We start from the raw sequence: 17,403 nt of genomic DNA, 5'->3' as shown, positions 1-17,403 counted from the left end.
AAGAGCCATCACAGTTTTATTTTTCTGTCGATACAGCAGTGGGAGGGCTTGTTTTTTTTGTGGGACGAGTTTTACTTTTGAATGACACCATCCATTTTAATACTGGAAAACAGGCAAAATTACAAATTCAGAAAAAAAAAACAAAAACATAAAACCGCAATATTTTCTATTTTTATATTTACAGTGTTCTTTTTACGGCAAAGCTGACCGAGCAGTATGATTCCCCCGGTCAGTACGATTACGTAGAAACCAAATATTGATTCTTTTCCTTTTATCTGAGTGGTGAAAAAAAATAATTCAAAAAGTATATATAATATATATATATATATATATATATATATATATATATCTATATATATATATTAATTATATATATATATATATATATATATATATATATATATATATATATATATATATTAATTATATATATATATATATATTAATTATATATATATATATATATATATATATATATATTAATATATATATATATATATATATATATATATATATATATATATATATATATATATATATGTATGTATATGTATATATATATATATATATATATATATATATATATATATATATATATATATATATATATATAAAAAAAAAAAAAAGTATCTGAGAACTGTAACATTTTCAACTTTCAGGATACGGGGCGGCGCTCAGACTTGTGTAATTTTTTGCACCCCGATTCAATATTTTCATTGATATCACTTTGGAGGATATACCATATTTCGATCTCCTGTTATTACATTCGGTTGTACTGTTGGGGCAGCAGAAAAAAAAAACGCAATTCTGGGGTTTTGACTTTTTTTCTTGTTAAGCCGTTTACTGATCTGATTAATTTATTTTATCTTTTAATAGATCGGACTTTTATGAACAAAGAAAAATCAAATATTTTTTAAATGTATCTTTTCTTAATAAAGCAATAGGGAGGTGATTTGAACTTTTATATTTTTATTTTTTTTCCTTTTTATATATTTTTTTTTTTTTAAAAAAACATTTTTTCCCCTTTCACTATTTGTTGGTCTCCTTAGGGGAATTACATCTGTGATCATCTGATCACTTGTGCTATTTAATATCACATCATTGCTGTACATAGCAGAAATCACAGTATCCTATGAACGCCGGCTACGAGCTGGTTTTCACAGGAAGACTGTGATGACAAACATGGGAGTCTTCAGCAGAACTGTGCCCTGTAAGGACGTCACGTGAGATCATTAGATGCAGATGATGGCTGAATAACACAGCCATCATCTGCTGGGAAAAATGTGGGCTTGGCTTGCCAGCTCGCATCATAGTCATGGAGCTATCATCTGATGTCCGGTAGATCAGGTGTTGATAAAGGGTTAAAAAATTAAGACAGAAAGGTTCTCAGTGTAACTCACTGGATAAATGGGAATCAAGCCTTAAAAACAATCAATAAAGATAAAGTACCTGCAATATGGTGTCAGTACAAACTTCAACTGATTCCATAGATTACTTTCCCCAACTTAGGTGTCATCTGTCAATGCAATAATAATTGGTTTCCACATTACTGGCAGCTCAAAGGCTCTGAAGAAGTGACATGCCCGCCTCCCTCAAAAGACAGCAACATTTATGCTCCCAAATCCAGATTCTGTAGAGCACTTGTGGTTCCAAAATGCTCACCATACTATGAATTCCTTGACATGTGCAGTTTCTAAAATGGGGTAACTTGTGGGGGTTTCACCTCTTTCGGCACCTCAGGGGCTCTGCCAATGTGACATGGTGCCTGCAATCTATTCCAGACATATTTGTATCATAGTATCATAGTTTTTAAGGTTGAAGGGAGACTCTAAGTCCATCTAGTTCAACCCGTAGCCTAACATGTTGATCCAGAGGAAGGCAAAAAAAACCCAATGTGGCAAACAAGTTCCAATGGGGAAAAAAATGTCCTTCCTTCGTCCACATCCGGCAATCAGACTAGTTCCCTGGATCAATACCCTGTCATAAAATCTAATATACATAACTGGTAATATTACATTTTTCAAGAAAGGCGTCCAGGCTCTGCTTAATGTTAGTAGTGAATCACTCATTACAACATCATGCGGCAGAGAGTTCCATAGTCTCACTGCTCGTACAGTAAAGAATCCTCGTCTGTGATTATGATTAAACCTTCTTTCCTCAAGACGTAGCGGATGTCCCCGTGTTCCAGTCGCAGGCCTAGGTGTAAAAAGATCTTTGGAAAGGTCTCTGTACTGTCCCCTCATATATTTATACATTGTGATTAGATCCCCCCTAAGCCTTCGTTTTTCCTGTCTTGGTATTGCAGCCCCCCCATTCCTCTAATAATCTTGGTGGCTCTTCTCTGCACCCTCTCCAGTTCAGCTATGTCCTTCTTATATATCGGTGACCAGAATTGTACACAGTATATAAGTGCGGTCGCACTAGTGACTTGTACAGAGGTAGAACTAGATTTTTTTCATGAACACTTCTACCTCTTTTAATACATCCCATTATTTTATTAGCCCTGGCAGCAGCTGCCTGACACTGGCCACTAAAGTGAAGTTTACCATCCCCCCATACACCCAAGTCTTTTTCTGTGTCTGTTTTACCCAGTGTTCTACAATTAAGTACATAATCATAAATGTTATTGCCTCTACCCAAGTGCATGACCTTACATTTATCTACATTACACTTCAATTGCCACTTCTCAGCCCAATCCTCCAATTTACATAAATCTCCCTGTAATATAAAATTATCCTCCTCTGTATTGATTACCCTGCAGAGTTTAGTATTATCTGCAAATATTGAAATTCTACTCCGCATGCCCCCAACAAGGTCATTTATAAATATGTTGAAAAGAAGTGGGCCCAATACTGACCCCTGTGGTACCCCACTATGAACTGAGACCCAGTCCGAGTACGTACCATTAATAACCACCCTTTGTTTCCTATCACTGAGCCAGTTTTTAACCCAGTTACACATATTTTCCCCTATCCCCATTATTCTCATTTTATGTACCAACCTTTTGTGTGGCACCGTATCAAAAGCTTTTGAAAAGTCCATATACACAACATCCACTGCATTTCCCTGCTCCAGGCTTGAACTTACCTCTTCATAGAAGCTGATCAAATTAGTTTGACAGGATCGATCCCTCATAAACCCATGTTGATACTCTGTGATAAGGTTATTTTTCTTGAGATACTCCAGTATAGCATCTCTCAAGAAATCCTCAAGGATTTTACCAAACGTAGAGGTTAAACTTACCGGCATTTTCTTGTATAAAAACCGTAGAAAAAAAGTCATTCAGCAGGTTGGCTTTACCCTCATCCCCCTCCACCATTTCACCAAGACTATTTTTAAGGGGGCCAACACTATCGCTTTTCAGTTTTTTACTGTTTATGTAGTTAAAGAATATTTTAGGATTATTTTTACTTTCTCTCGCAATGAGTCTCTCTGTCTCAAACTTAGCTAACTTAATTTGCGCTGCAGAATATTTGCGCTGCAGAAATCAAATAATTCTTGCTTCCCTTCGAGCTCAGACTTATTGCTGTGATCAGGAGGAATATTATGAAAACTGTGGTGTAAATTTTATCCTAGACAAAAAAGACTGATGGCACTCCAAAAACTGCAATGTAAACAGGTGCTTAACTGAACATGACACTGACACAAAAAAAAAGAGACACTTGCACTCTGAAATGCTAAACCATGCAAACCACATGTAAGAATCTACAGTGCCTTGCAAAAGTATTCGCCCCCTTGAATTTTTCAATCTTTTCCCACATTTCAGGTGTCAAACAAAGATAAAATGTTAATGTTCTGGTGAAGAATCTACAACAAGTGACACAATTGTGAAGAGGAAGGAAATTTATTGCTTATTTTAAACTTTTATAAAAAATAAATAACTGAAAATTGGGGCGTGCAATATTATTCGTCCCCTTTAAGTTAATACTTTGTAGCGCCCCCTTTTGCTGTGATTACAGCACAAGTCTCTTGGGGTATGTGTCTATCAGTTTTGCACATGGAGAGGCTGAAATTCTCGCCCATTCTTCCTTTGTAAACAGCTGGAGCTGAGTGAGGTTGGATGGAGGCGTTTGTGAATATCAGTTTTCAGCTCTCTCCACAGATTCTCGATTGGGTTCAGGTCTGGACTGTGACTTGGCCATTCTAACACCTTGATACATTTATTTGTGAACCATTCCATTGTAGATTTTGCTTTATGTTTGGGATTATTGTCTTGTTGGAAAACAAATCTCCATCCCAGTCTCAGGTCGTTTGCAGACTCCAACAGGGTTTTCTTCAAGAATGGTCCTGTATTTGGCCACATCCATCTTCCCATCAATTTTAACCATCTTCCCTGTACCTGCTGAAGAAAAGCAGGCCGAAACCATGATGCTGCCACCACCATGTTTGACAGTGGGGATGGTGCGTTCAGGGTGATGAGCTGTGTTGCTTTTACGCCAAACATATCGTTTGGCATTGTACTCAAATAGTTTGATTTTGGTTTCATCTGAGCAGAGCACCTTCTTCCACATGTTTGGTGTCTCCAGGTGGCTTGTGGCAAACTTTAAACAACACTTTTTATGGATATCTTTGAGAAATGGCTTTCTTCTTGCCACTCTTCCATAAAGGCCAGATTTGTGCAGTGACTGATTGTTGTCCTATGGACAGACTCTCCCACCTCAGCTGTAGATCTCTGCAGATCATCCAGAGGGATCATGGGCCTCTTGGCTGCATCTCTGATCAGTCTTCTCCTTGTGTAAGATGATAGTTTGGATGGACGGCCGGGTCTTGGTAGAATTGCAGTGGTATGATACTCCTTCCTTTCAATATGATCGCTTGCACAGTGCTTCTTGGGATGTTTAAAGTTGTGGAAATCTTTTTGGAACCAAATCCGGCTTTAAACTTCTCCACAACAGTATCACGGACCTGCCTGTTGTGTTCCTTGGTCTTCATGATGCTCTCTGCGCTTTACACAGAACACTGAGACTATCACAGAGATGGGGCATTTATACGGAGACTTGATCACACACAGGGGCTTATATTTATCATCAGTCATTTAGGACAACATTGCATCATTCAGAGATCCTCAAACTTTTGCAGTGAGTTTTCTGCACTGACAGTAAAGGGGATGAATAATTTTGCACGCCCCAATTTTCAGTTATTTATTTTTTTATAAAAGTGTAAAATAAGCAATAAATTTCCTTCATCTTCACAAGTGTGTCACTTGTTGTAGATTCTTCACCAGAACATGAACATTTTTATCTTTCTGTTTAAAGCCTCAAATGTGGGAAAAGGTTGAAAAATTCAAGGGGCCGAATACTTTAGCAAGGCACTGTATATACAGTATATTTCATTTAGCAGTAATATAAATGTATGCTAAATATCTCATTTTTTCCATAGATTTCCTTTAGTAGTAATTCATATCTATATTCTTACATTCATGGTTTTCATGCTTTAGCATTTCAGAGTGCAGCTGTCTTTCTTTGTAAATTTTGTCCAGTTACCTCTTATGAAAAAGAAAAATTAAGGACTAAAGCAACATTTTTGTGAAAAAGTTACATTCTCTTTACATTAAAGTCATTTCAAAAGTGAATAGTTTCATTAATAAGAAGGATACTGTAGATTCCCTCAAAAAAAAAAAATCCAGCCAAACTTAACATACTGAAGAAAAGACATTTCAAAGATGAAAATGACATACAGTAGAGACCAGGGCTGTGGAGTCAGAAAGCCAAACCTTCAACTCCGACTCCCTCATATAGTGTAAACCCTTACTTTCCCTCTGCTCTCTATAAAGACACATCTGCAGATGTGGCTTTACAGAGAGCAGAGGGAAAAACCTGCAGATGTGTCTGCATAGAGAGCAGAGGGAAAAACCTGCAGATGTGTCTGTATAGAGAGAGGAGGGAAAACCTGGAGATGTGTCTTTATAGAGAGCGGAGGGAAAAACCTGCAGGTTTTTCCCTCCGCTCTCTATACAGACACCTGCAGGTTTTTTTACCTCCGCTCTCTATTTTCGTGGGGTTAATAGGTGGAGCGCGGCATTGTATTACGTAGATATGAGCAAATTTATCAGAGTTGAATTTAATTCTTCTCGAATTTTGAAAGATTTGTAGTTTGCAGAATATCAACTTGCTACAATTCGCTCCATACGATTCAGCAAAATGGTAACCATCATTTTGCTGGCTGAATCATAGGAGTGGAGGCAAAAGTTTAATATATATGCACCAGTATATGATAAAAGTGAGTACACCCCTCACTTTTTTGTAAACATTTCATATCTTTTCACTGGACAACACCTAACCCTTTGATTTAATGTACAGTGTCAGTGGGCAGCTTCTATAACAGTGTAAATTTGGTATCTTCTATATAATATATGTAAAAAATTATTTACATATAGAACAAACGGCTTCTACAATTTCCCACATTCTGAAAATTAAATCTGACTTCTCACCTTTGTGAATTCTCTGGTATTATACAAGATCAGATTCTTGTGTAAACCGAATTCTATATTTTCAACATAATTAGGTCTTTTTCCATTATAAGAGATCTCCCAAGATGAACAAGACATGATTTGGGTGCAAAATATTTCCCACTTCTGAAAAAGAATTTGTCTCCTGTCCCTTGTGAAATCATTCAGGAAAAAAAGTATTTTCCACATTCGGAGCAGGACATCAGTGACTTTCTTACAAAGCAAAACTTGGTGATCATCACCAAACAAAATCCCTTATTCAGAACGTGAATACGGCTTGTCTCCTCTGAATTCTGTGAGGTTTAATAACATGCGAGTTTCTTGTAAAGCACGTCCCACATTCAGAATGTGGATACGGCTTCACTCCTGTGTAAATTTTGTGAGGTTTAATAACATGCGAATTTCTTGTAAAGCACAGCCCACATTCAGATCACGAATACGGTTTCTCTCCTGTGTGAATTCTCTGATGCAGAACAGGAGTTGATTAATGTGAAAAAAACCATTTCCTGCCTTTCAAATATGAACAAGTGTTCTCAGCTGTGTGAATTCTGCTGTTTAATAAGATATGATTTACCTATACAATACTGCACACATTCTGGCTTTTCTCATGTGTGAATTCTCTGATGTCTAATAAGATATGATTGACGTGTAAAACATTTCCCACATACTGAACATGAATATTTCTTCCCTGTGTGATTTTGCCCGTGTACAACAAGACTCGATTTAGCTGTAAAGCATTTCCCACATAGAGAACATGAATACGGCTTTTCTCCCGTGTGACTTATTTCATGTTTTAAAAGCGCTGATTTATATGTAAAGCATTTTCCACATGCGGAACATGAATGTGGCTTCTCTCCTGTGTGGGTTCGCTCATGTACAGCAAGAATTGCTTGATTTGTGAAACACTTTCTACATTGGGAACATGAAAATTTTGCCTCTCTCGAATGAATTTTCTGATGTCTAGCAAGATCTGCTTTCCAGGTAAAGCTTTTTCCACATTCTGAACATGAAAATGGCTTCACTCCTGTGTGAGTTTTCTGGTGCTCAGTTAGATTTGATTTATCTCTAAAGTATTTCCCACATTCTGCACATAAATACGGCCGCTCTCCAGTGTGAACTCTCTGATGCTTAATAAGACTTGATTTTATTTTAAAGCGCTTTCCACATTCTGAACAGGAGTACGGTTCCTCCCCTGTGTGAATTCTTTTATGTACAATAAGTCTTGATTTATCTATAAATCTTTTCCCACATTCTGAACAGAAGTACGGCTTCTCCCCTGTGTGGATTCTTCGGTGTGCATGGAGACTCGAGCGTCTTGTAAAGTGTTTTCCACATTCACTACATTGAAATCTTTTGCCTTCTTTCGGACATGTACTTTTAGTAACAAAAGATTGGTCAGGAGATTCCTCACGATAAAGGAAATTATATTTTAGATCTCTACTATGAAGTCGTACATTCACATCAAGTCCTGAAGACTGCTGCTTAATATCTTCATCTTCTACTTTGTAATTCAGCAATAAAATTACATTTCCCTCAGAATTCCTAATGCAATTTTCTGTTAAGATTAAAATGGATTTTGTAAGTTTCATTATAAACCGAAGAATATAAAACATTTCTATTAGGCTGAACAAAAACACTTGCACTTTTTGATGCAGTTTTTTGACCCAAAGCCGTAATAGGATCCTGAAGGAAGGAGAGGTTTCGCTGTTTATTCCAATGACAGTTTGGGTTAAAAAAAAAAACACCCCCAAAAAACAGCATTCAAAACTAGTCCAAAAACTGTATATGTGGATTCTAGTCTTATAACACGCTGTGTAAAGGGAACCCACTGTATACTACAGTCAGATATATGCTTTGGAGCTTCATGGAAAAAAATACCGTACTTTAAAAGTTACAGCTGGTTATCATCACTGGAGAGGAGACTAGTCTAGATCCTTCCCATGCAGGCTTCCTCTAAGGCTGCTGATGATGATTGACAGCTTTCTTACAAAGCGAAATCTCCTGGAATCTCCTCCAGTCACTCACACTCGGTTGATCCCCCTCGTCATCATCACCCGCCCATCATCATTACACACCTGTGGAAACCTCTCCTGGATTCCCCTCCTTTCCGTCACTAATACATGGCTGATCCCCCCTCGTCATCGTCACCCACCCGTCATCATTACTCACCTGTGGAAACCTCTCCTGGATTCTCCGCCTTCCAGTCACTCACACACGGCTGATCCCCCCTCATCATCGCTTCTTCTTCTTCTTCCTCCACTTTAATATTAGTCGGATCTTCCCCCTGATATATCAGATGTAACAATCAGCACAATACAAGTGACCACCAATATCTATGACACCTATGACCGCAGGGGCAGAAATGTCTCCCATATACAAAACCGGTCCAGGGCTCAGCGCCATCTACCTGATGAGTCTCCAGAACATTGTGCTTCTCCTCTGGACAATCCTGGGGACACAGAGGACGGGGACATCTCTCGTGGGAATTTGTCCTCCTGGATCCATCTGTGGAGACACAGACTGAATTCACGACCCCTATAGATATTTATCTAAGAAACCATTAATTTTACATTTCTATACAGTAGCCAGTCCTCCCTCCTGAGCAGAGGATCAGAGCTTTATAGGCTGCAGAGTTGAAATAATCTATGGCCTATCAGAACAAAGGGACGGGCATGAAGTAATCAATAGGCCCCGGACCCTGGATCCCAGATCCTGAACAAGAGTATGGCTTCTCCTCTGTGTGCATTCTTCTGTATGTATAAAGCACCTACGTGTCTTGAAAAGCATTTTCCACACTGACCACATTGACACATTTTCCCTCCTTTCCTAGTACTTGTTGTAACAATCTTCGATTGATCAGAGAAGGCGAGGAGTTTGTCCTGTTCTATTCAATTCTGCATGGAGTCTTGAGTGGGATGGTAACAGGATACCTGGCTGTCATGCACACATCTCAGCATATATCAGTAGATGTGACTTCACTTGCTTTGATCATCTCTAGTTCCTAAGTGAGTGCAGCAGGACTGAGGATGCACTTATACTCGCAGATTATCGGGAGCTTATTTCCCAAAAAAATATGATGCAGACCTCGGTAACAAGTGTATGATGCCGGCAGGAAGTCTGCAGCGCTCTGGACTGACTGCATACTGATCAGAAGAGGCGCACAGGATGCGGCAGGGAGTTGCAGACCTCTGGACTGACCGCAGACTATCGAAGTAGATGTGTGACTCACTTCTACCCACTGTCTCTTTCTGCTACCAACACTCCCGAGCCTGCAGAACAGCTTTCCACGTAATGGATAGCCGTGTCCCTAACACAAAGTCGGAGGAATAAATATCATTTTCTCCTGGCAACTGAACTCAGTGCCGCGGCCGCACAGCCTTACAGCAGTGTAACCTGTAGATTATCTCCATCTCTGCAGAGATATAGCACAATATAAAAGGATCCCATCAACCCGCCAGCCAGTGCCCACCAGAATATCTGCAAGACAAAACAATCACTGATCTTGGGGAGACCAGCCAGAGAAAACACTGCCTGCAGCCACCGAAGATGCTCAACACCGTGAAATCCTAGGTGCAATGCTCCATGGGAAGTATGCAAACCAAAAAGGTCCATGGAGCGTCTGTTAGGAGTCTTGACACGGAAAGTAGCCAGATATCCCTCCGGGAGGACCTTGCCAAGGAGTGGCTCTTCTTAGGAGACCACCATAACCACCATATTAAGTGGCCTTTTTAGTCAATATCTAACTCTTAACAAGTTTAAAGATGTGACAATGGAAATACCAAGGCCAGGTATCCCATTCACAGACAGCTGTTTCGGGGTATTGCCCCTCATCAGTGTGGAGTAGGAGTCTGGCCAGGTGAATCTGCACCTAGGATTTCACTGTGTTGAGCGCCTTCGCTGACTGCCGGCAGTGTTTTCTCTGGCTGGTCTCCCCGAGATCAGTGATTGTTTTGTCTTGTTGGTTTACTAGAAATTGCTCCCACCTGGCCAGAATATTACTCCACACTGATGAGGGGCAATACGCCGAAACAGCTGTCTGTGGGTGGATACCTGGCCTTGGTAATTCCCTTGTCATATCTTTAAACTTATCAACGAGTTGGATATTGACTAAAAGGGCCACTTAATATGGTGGTTATGGTGGAGTCCTAAAAAGAGCCACTCCTTGGCTAGGTCCTTCCCGGAGGCATATCTGGCTATGTTCCGTGTTGAGACTCCTAACAGAGGCTCCACGGACCATTTTGATTTGCACACCATAATATCTGTGTGTACAATATCCCTTCTCACCTTGTGATGTCACCGTCCGCTGCTCCTCCATCATCACCTCCTCGTACCGCTCCTTGTGTCCTTCCACATACTCCCACTCCTCCATGGAGAGAAAGACAGCGACGTCCTGACACCTTATAGGAACCTGACAACAATGACACCGACATCACCCAGAATCCTCCAGTGCTTCCTGTATAATGTCCCAGCAGTCACCTTTCCCCTCATCACCCAGAATCCTCCAGTGCTTCCTGTATAATGTCCCAGCAGTCACCACTCTGCTCATCACCCAGAATCCTCCAGTGCTTCTTGTATAATGTCCCAGCAGTCACCTCTCCCCTCATCACCCAGAATCCTCCAGTGCTTCCTGTATAATGTCCCAGCAGTCACCTCTTCGGTCATCACCCAGAATCCTCCAGTGCCTCCTATATAATGTCCCAGCAGTCACTTCTCCCCTCATCACCAAGAATGCTCCAGTGCTTCCTGTATAATATCCCAGCAGTCACCTCTCCGGTCATCACCCAGAATCCTCCAGTGCCTCCTATATAATGTCCCAGCAGTCACTTCTCCCCTCATCACCAAGAATGCTCCAGTGCTTCCTGTATAATATCCCAGCAGTCACCTCTCCGGTCATCACCCAGAATCCTCCAGTGCTTCCTGTATAATGTCCCAGCAGTCACCTCTCCCCTCATCACTCAGAATCCTCCAGTGCTTCCTGTATAATGTCCCAGCAGTCACCTCTCCCCTCATCACCCAGAATCCTCCAGTGCTTCCTGTATAATGTCCCAGCAGTCACCTCTCCCCTCATCACCCAGAATCCTCCAGTGCTTCCTGTATAATGTCCCAGCAGTCACCTCTCCCCTCATCACCCAGAATCCTCCAGTGCTTCCTGTATAATGTCCCAGCAGTCACCTCTCCAGTCATCACCCAGAATCCTCCAGTGCTTCCTGTATAATGTCCCAGCAGTTACCTCTCCCCTCATCACACAGAATCCTCCAGTGCTTCCTGTATAATGTCCCAGCAGTCACCTCTCCCCTCATCACCCAGAATCCTCCAGTGCTTCCTGTATAATGTCCCAGCAGTCACCTCTCTCCTCATCACCCAGAATCCTCCAGTGCTTCCTGTATAATGTCCCAGCAGTCACCTCTCCCCTCATCACCCAGAATCCTCCAGTGCTTCCTGTATAATGTCCCAGCAGTCACCTCTCCCCTCATCACCCAGAATCCTCCGGTGCTTCCTGTATAATGTCCCAGCAGTCACCTCTCCCCTCATCACACAGAATCCTCCAGTACTTCCTGTATAATGTCCCAGCAGTCACCTCTCCCCTCATCACACAGAATCCTCCAGTACTTCCTGTATAATGTCCCAGCAGTCACTTCTCCCCTCATCACCCAGAATCCTCCAGTGCTTCCTGTATAATGTCCCAGCAGTCACCTCTCCCCTCATCACCCAGAATCCTCCAGTGCTTCCTGTATAATGTCCCAGCAGTCACCTCTCCCCTCATCACCCAGAATCCTCCAGTGCCTCCTGTATAATGTCCCAGCAGTCACCTCTCCCCTCATCACCCAGAATCCTCCAGTGCTTCTTGTATAATGTCCCAGCAGTCACCTCTCCGGTCAGCAGCTGAATCATCTCGTTGCTGAGCTCTAGGATCCTCTTCTTGCTCCTCTCATGTATCGGGGGAGGGGCTGTGATGGGGCCCGGGCTCCACCCTCCTGACTCCTGGAGATGGATGAGGGGAGTCACACAGTCCCCCGGTGTCTTCCTCACTATTGTGTAATCCTGTGTATGGAGAGAGACACTTAGGGGGGAGATTTCCTTCCTTACTCCAGATCTGATAATCAGTATAAATCCCAAAATCAATAATCGCCTCCAGTAATCTGGGGCCGTAAACTGAAATATTAATACACTCAGGACAGACATCCAGGCAGCTCTACAACATTAATAGCTGGATTTGTCATGAGGAACCCTTCATTCTCAATGACAAATCCTTCTGGCAGAGAACTTCACAGCCTCACTGCTCTAACGGTAAAGAATCCTTTTCACAATCTTCCTGATATCTGACTTGTTACATAATACAATAAATATGATAGGAATGTGGAGGAGTTACCTCTCCGCTCAGCAGGGAGATTATCTCCAGGGTGAAGGTTAATAATCTTCTGGTGATCTCATTCCCGTCCTCGTCCATCCTTGGGGGATCATTCAGGAGAAGGAGCGATGAAAACTGGATCAGCTGCAGGGATCTCGTCCTGCCGGCATCTTTATGATAAATGGAGAAGATGGATATCATAGAGGACAATATAACGTGAGATACAGAACCACACACCTTATAAGAAGATTACAAGCACAGATAATTATGTTAAAGGCATAGAATATTTCATAAGTATCCAACAGGCTCCGATCACATCTACAAGACGACACCAACCACGAGCGATGGATCCTGTAACTAAGGCTCCGATCACATCTACAAGACGTCACCAACCACGACCGATGGATCCTGTAACTAAGGCTCCAATAACATCTACAAGACGTCACCAACCACGAGCGATGGATCCTGTAACTAAGGCCCCGATCACATCTACAAGACGTCACCAACCACGAGCGATGGATCCTGTAACTAAGGCTCCAATAACATCTACAAGACGTCACCAACCACGAGCGATGGATCCTGTAACTAAGGCCCCGATCACATCTACAAGACGTTACCAACCACGAGCGATGGATCCTGTAACTAAGGCTCCGATCACATCTACAAGACGTCACCAACCACGACCGATGGATCCTGTAACTAAGGCCCCGATCACCTGTACAAGACGTCACCAACCACGACCAATGGATCCTGTAACTAAGGCTCCAATAACATCTACAAGACGTCACCAACCACGACCAATGTATCCTGTAACTAAGGCTCCGATCACATCTACAAGATGTCAACAACCACGAGCGATGGATTCTGTAACTAAGGCTCCGATCACATCTACAAGACGTCACCAACCACGACCGATGGATCCTGTAACAGACTCTGATCAGATCTACAAGACATCAGCTATGATCGATGTGTGTGGTGGGAATGTACTGTGGGGACATCATACGGTATGCCGGAGGAATGTACTGTGGGGACATAATTGTTATGAGGCGACATGTTGTATGAGGGATAGGGGCCCCTATGCTAGGGGACCCTATTCTATCCTAATTTCAGGAATATTCCTGATGGTGGAGACGCCCGAATCCTGTTCCTGGCCCTGCTCCTGACCAGACCTAATCTGAAGCAGTTTACCAAGAGATGGACCTTGTGACAATTCAGCTCCCACCCCAGTTCTGACGCATCAACCTTCACCGTAAAGGGTTGAGATACATCAGGCTGTATCAATACAGGTGCTTATGAGAAGCAATTATTAAGACAGTCAAATGCATACAAAGTGTCCACTCCTCAGACCATCTAGAGAAGGCTGTACCCTTTTTTAGTAATGACAGTGAGAGGTCTTTCTGTGGCAGAGACATTTTTCATAAAATTACTGTAATAAATCGCAAAATCTAATAAATTTTGCAGAGCTTTAAGGTTCTCAGGATGGTCCCATTTCAATATAGCCTGTAACTTAGAGGGATCCATCCTAAAACCAGAAGCGGAAATTATATACAACAAAAATGTAAGTTCCTGAATGGAATAAACACACCTCTCTAGTTCAGCATACAACTTATTCTCTCTGAGAATTAACAATACTTGTCTGACATGTTCCATAGCAGACCCATAATCCTGTGAATATATGAAAATGTCATCAAGGTAAAGGATTACAACTTTCCACAAAAGATGGGAAAATGAATTAATGAAGTGTTGGAATACAACAGACACATTGGTCAGACCGAATGGCATCACCAGGTTTTCGAAGTTCCCCTTTAGCGTATTAAAAGCAGTTTCCCACTCATCCCCCGTCTGCTCCGGATCAGATTATAGGCTCTCCCAAGGTCAGGTTTAGAGAACTATTAAGCACCGACAATCTGAATTAACAGTTCTGGATTAAGAGGAAAAGGATATGGATCATGAACAGTTATCTGGTTGAGCTCATTAAAGTCCGGGCATGGCCATAGTCCACCATTCTTCTTTTTAACAAAGACGAATCCAGCAGTCACCAGAGACGAGTATGGCCGGATGTGTCCTTTTGCCAAACTCCCAGTTATGTATCTTTGAGATGATTTCTCAGGACCTGACAAATTATACAGTCTGCATTTGGGAAATTTTGCCCCCAATATTAACCTTATGGTGCAGTCATAAGGACTATGTGGCAGCAAGTCCTGACATCCCCTTGGAGAACAACATCATTAAAATAAGAGCGAGGACCAGGAAGACTAGAAGTAATGGCCGAAATACAGGTGCCTAGACTGTGGCCTTTACAATATGTGCTCCACTTTATTGGGTTTTACAGTCAACAGTGGGATTATGTTTCAATCCAGGAAAACCCTAATACAATTTGTGCAGGAAGGCCCTTAAGCACATAAGATATGAGCACAGCATGGAGGACACCTATACGAAGCTTCAGATCCTGTACACACTCAACAAACCCCCCTGAGAAAGAGGAGACGAGTCAATGGCAAAAATCTGCACCAGATTAGATAACTCCTTCACCTCTAACCCAGAAGAGCGAGCAAACTGTTCATCAATAATGTCTGCCCCTGCACCACTAGCCAGAAAGATCGGAATAGGGACATCTAGGCCCCAACATTGGGGCACCACACACGGGTTAGAGTTGGGTCCCATCAATGTGATATATAGTCAATTACAGCAGTTTACATGAGGTATACAATGTATACAGGTACGTCAGAGCTTGTTACCGGGCAGAATAGCCTGGTGGGCGGAGTCTTAGTACAGAACTGCGGTTACCTCAGGAGGCCTTGTTACCGGGTAGAATAGCCTGGTGGGCGGAGTCTTAATGCACATATCAATAACTGCCGTTACATCAGGAGGCCTTGTTACCGGGCAGAATAGCCTGGTGGGCGGAGTTTTAATGCCCATATCAATAACTGCCGTTACCTCAGGAGGCCTTGTTACCGGGTAGAATAGCCTGGTGGGCGGAGTCTTAGTACAGAACTGCGGTTACCTCAGGAGGCCTTGTTACCGGGTAGAAAAGCCTGGTGGGCAGAGTCTTAGTACAGAACTGCGGTTACCTCAGGAGGCCTGGTTACCGGGTAGAATAGCCTGGTGGGCGGAGTCTTAGTACATAACTGCCATTACCTCAGAAGGCTTTGTTAGGCTGCTTTCACACATCCGTTTTTTTGCCATCAGGCCTGATGCAACGGATCCATCGCAGTTTGTGTAAAAACTGATGCGACAGATCCAGCAAAAAACGGGAGAGCGAGAGAGAGACACAGAGACAGAGAGACCCCATCATCACCGCAAACACCGGCACTACCACCCCCATCAACACTTCACACACCGGCACTACCGCCCCCCATCATCACCGCACACACCGGTACTACCGCCCCATCAACAATGCACACACCGGCACTACCACCCCCATCATCACCGCACACACCCAGGCACTACTGCCACCATCATCACCGCACACACACAAGCACTACCTGAGTGATGTCTCCGCTGACTGCGCAACTCACTTCAGTTGCTCTGTAGAGCTCACAGCGAGCGGTGGTGTTCTACGGCTGCTCCTGTCAGCTTGTATGTAGCAGAGCTGAAAGCGTCATGGGACCTCGTGTGGATAGATAGAGAGAGAGACCGAGAGAGACCGAGAGAGAGACCGAGAGAGAGACAGAGAGAGACCGAGAGAGAGAGACACTATGTACACAACGTCTGGGCATGCCCAGAAACAAAAACCGGATCAGTCGTTGGTTTCCGGCATATACCGGATGACGCCGAATCGATTCGGCGCACATAGGCTTCCATTATACAACATGCCATATGGTGTCTGATTCGGTGTGGTCCGTTTTTTTCCTCACAGCCAAAAAACGCTGTGTGCTGCGTCCTTTCCGGGTGCTAGACAACGATTTTTCCCGGATCCGGTGGACACCGCATACAACGCATGGCCATCCGGCACAATGTGGCGCTAATACAAGTCTATGAGGAATAAAACGGATCCGGAGCTGGATCCGTTTTATCAGTTTTTTGCCGGATTGTGCCTGATACCAAAAAACTAATATGTGAAAGCAGCCTTACCGGGCAGAATATCCGGGTGGACAGAGTCTTAGTACATACTTGCCATTACCTCAGGAGGCCTTGTTACCGGGCAGAATATCCGGGTGGACGGAGTCTTAGTACATACTTGCCATTACCTCAGGAGGCCTTGTTACCGGGCAGAATATCCGGGTGGACAGAGTCTTAGTACATACATGCCGCTACCTCAGGAGGCCTTGTTACCGGGCAGAATATCCGGGTGGACGGAGTCTTAGTACATATCTGCCGCTACCTCAGGAGGCCTTGTTACCGGGCAGAATATCCGGGTGGACGGAGTCTTAGTACATATCTGCCATTACCTCAGGAGGCCTTGTTACCGGGCAGAATAGCCTGGTGGGCGGAGTCTTCACACATAACAGCCGTTAACTCAGAGTTTAGTCAGAGCACAGTTGGGGCTCAGTGAGTGCACACCCCAGAAACATGTCGGGGAACATCAACCCCCGCTCCAGCGGCTGTATGGGAACGGACTAACCCGAGACAACATGTAGGATCTATTAGCACTTGGCCCTCTTTA

The 17,403-nt window shown here is 42.9% G+C and overlaps 1 protein-coding gene across 1 annotated transcript in view; it reads right to left on the bottom strand.

Moving 5' to 3' along the window:
* Positions 1-5,289: 5,289 nt before the first annotated feature.
* Positions 5,290-17,403, bottom strand: part of LOC142258025 (uncharacterized) — a 66,719-nt gene continuing 54,605 nt past the window's right edge. Inside the window, exon 5 of the mRNA XM_075330449.1 lies at positions 5,290-7,798. Within this exon, the coding sequence (XP_075186564.1) occupies positions 7,054-7,798 (745 nt within the window). The 3' untranslated portion in view covers positions 5,290-7,053. The remainder of the gene's footprint in view (positions 7,799-17,403) is intronic.

Source organism: Anomaloglossus baeobatrachus, chromosome 1 (assembly GCF_048569485.1).
Source record: "Anomaloglossus baeobatrachus isolate aAnoBae1 chromosome 1, aAnoBae1.hap1, whole genome shotgun sequence".
In the NCBI taxonomy this organism is placed as follows: domain Eukaryota; kingdom Metazoa; phylum Chordata; class Amphibia; order Anura; family Aromobatidae; genus Anomaloglossus; species Anomaloglossus baeobatrachus.
The sequence above is the reverse complement of the archived record's forward strand: the minus strand, read 5'-3'. Positions and strand labels throughout refer to the sequence as shown.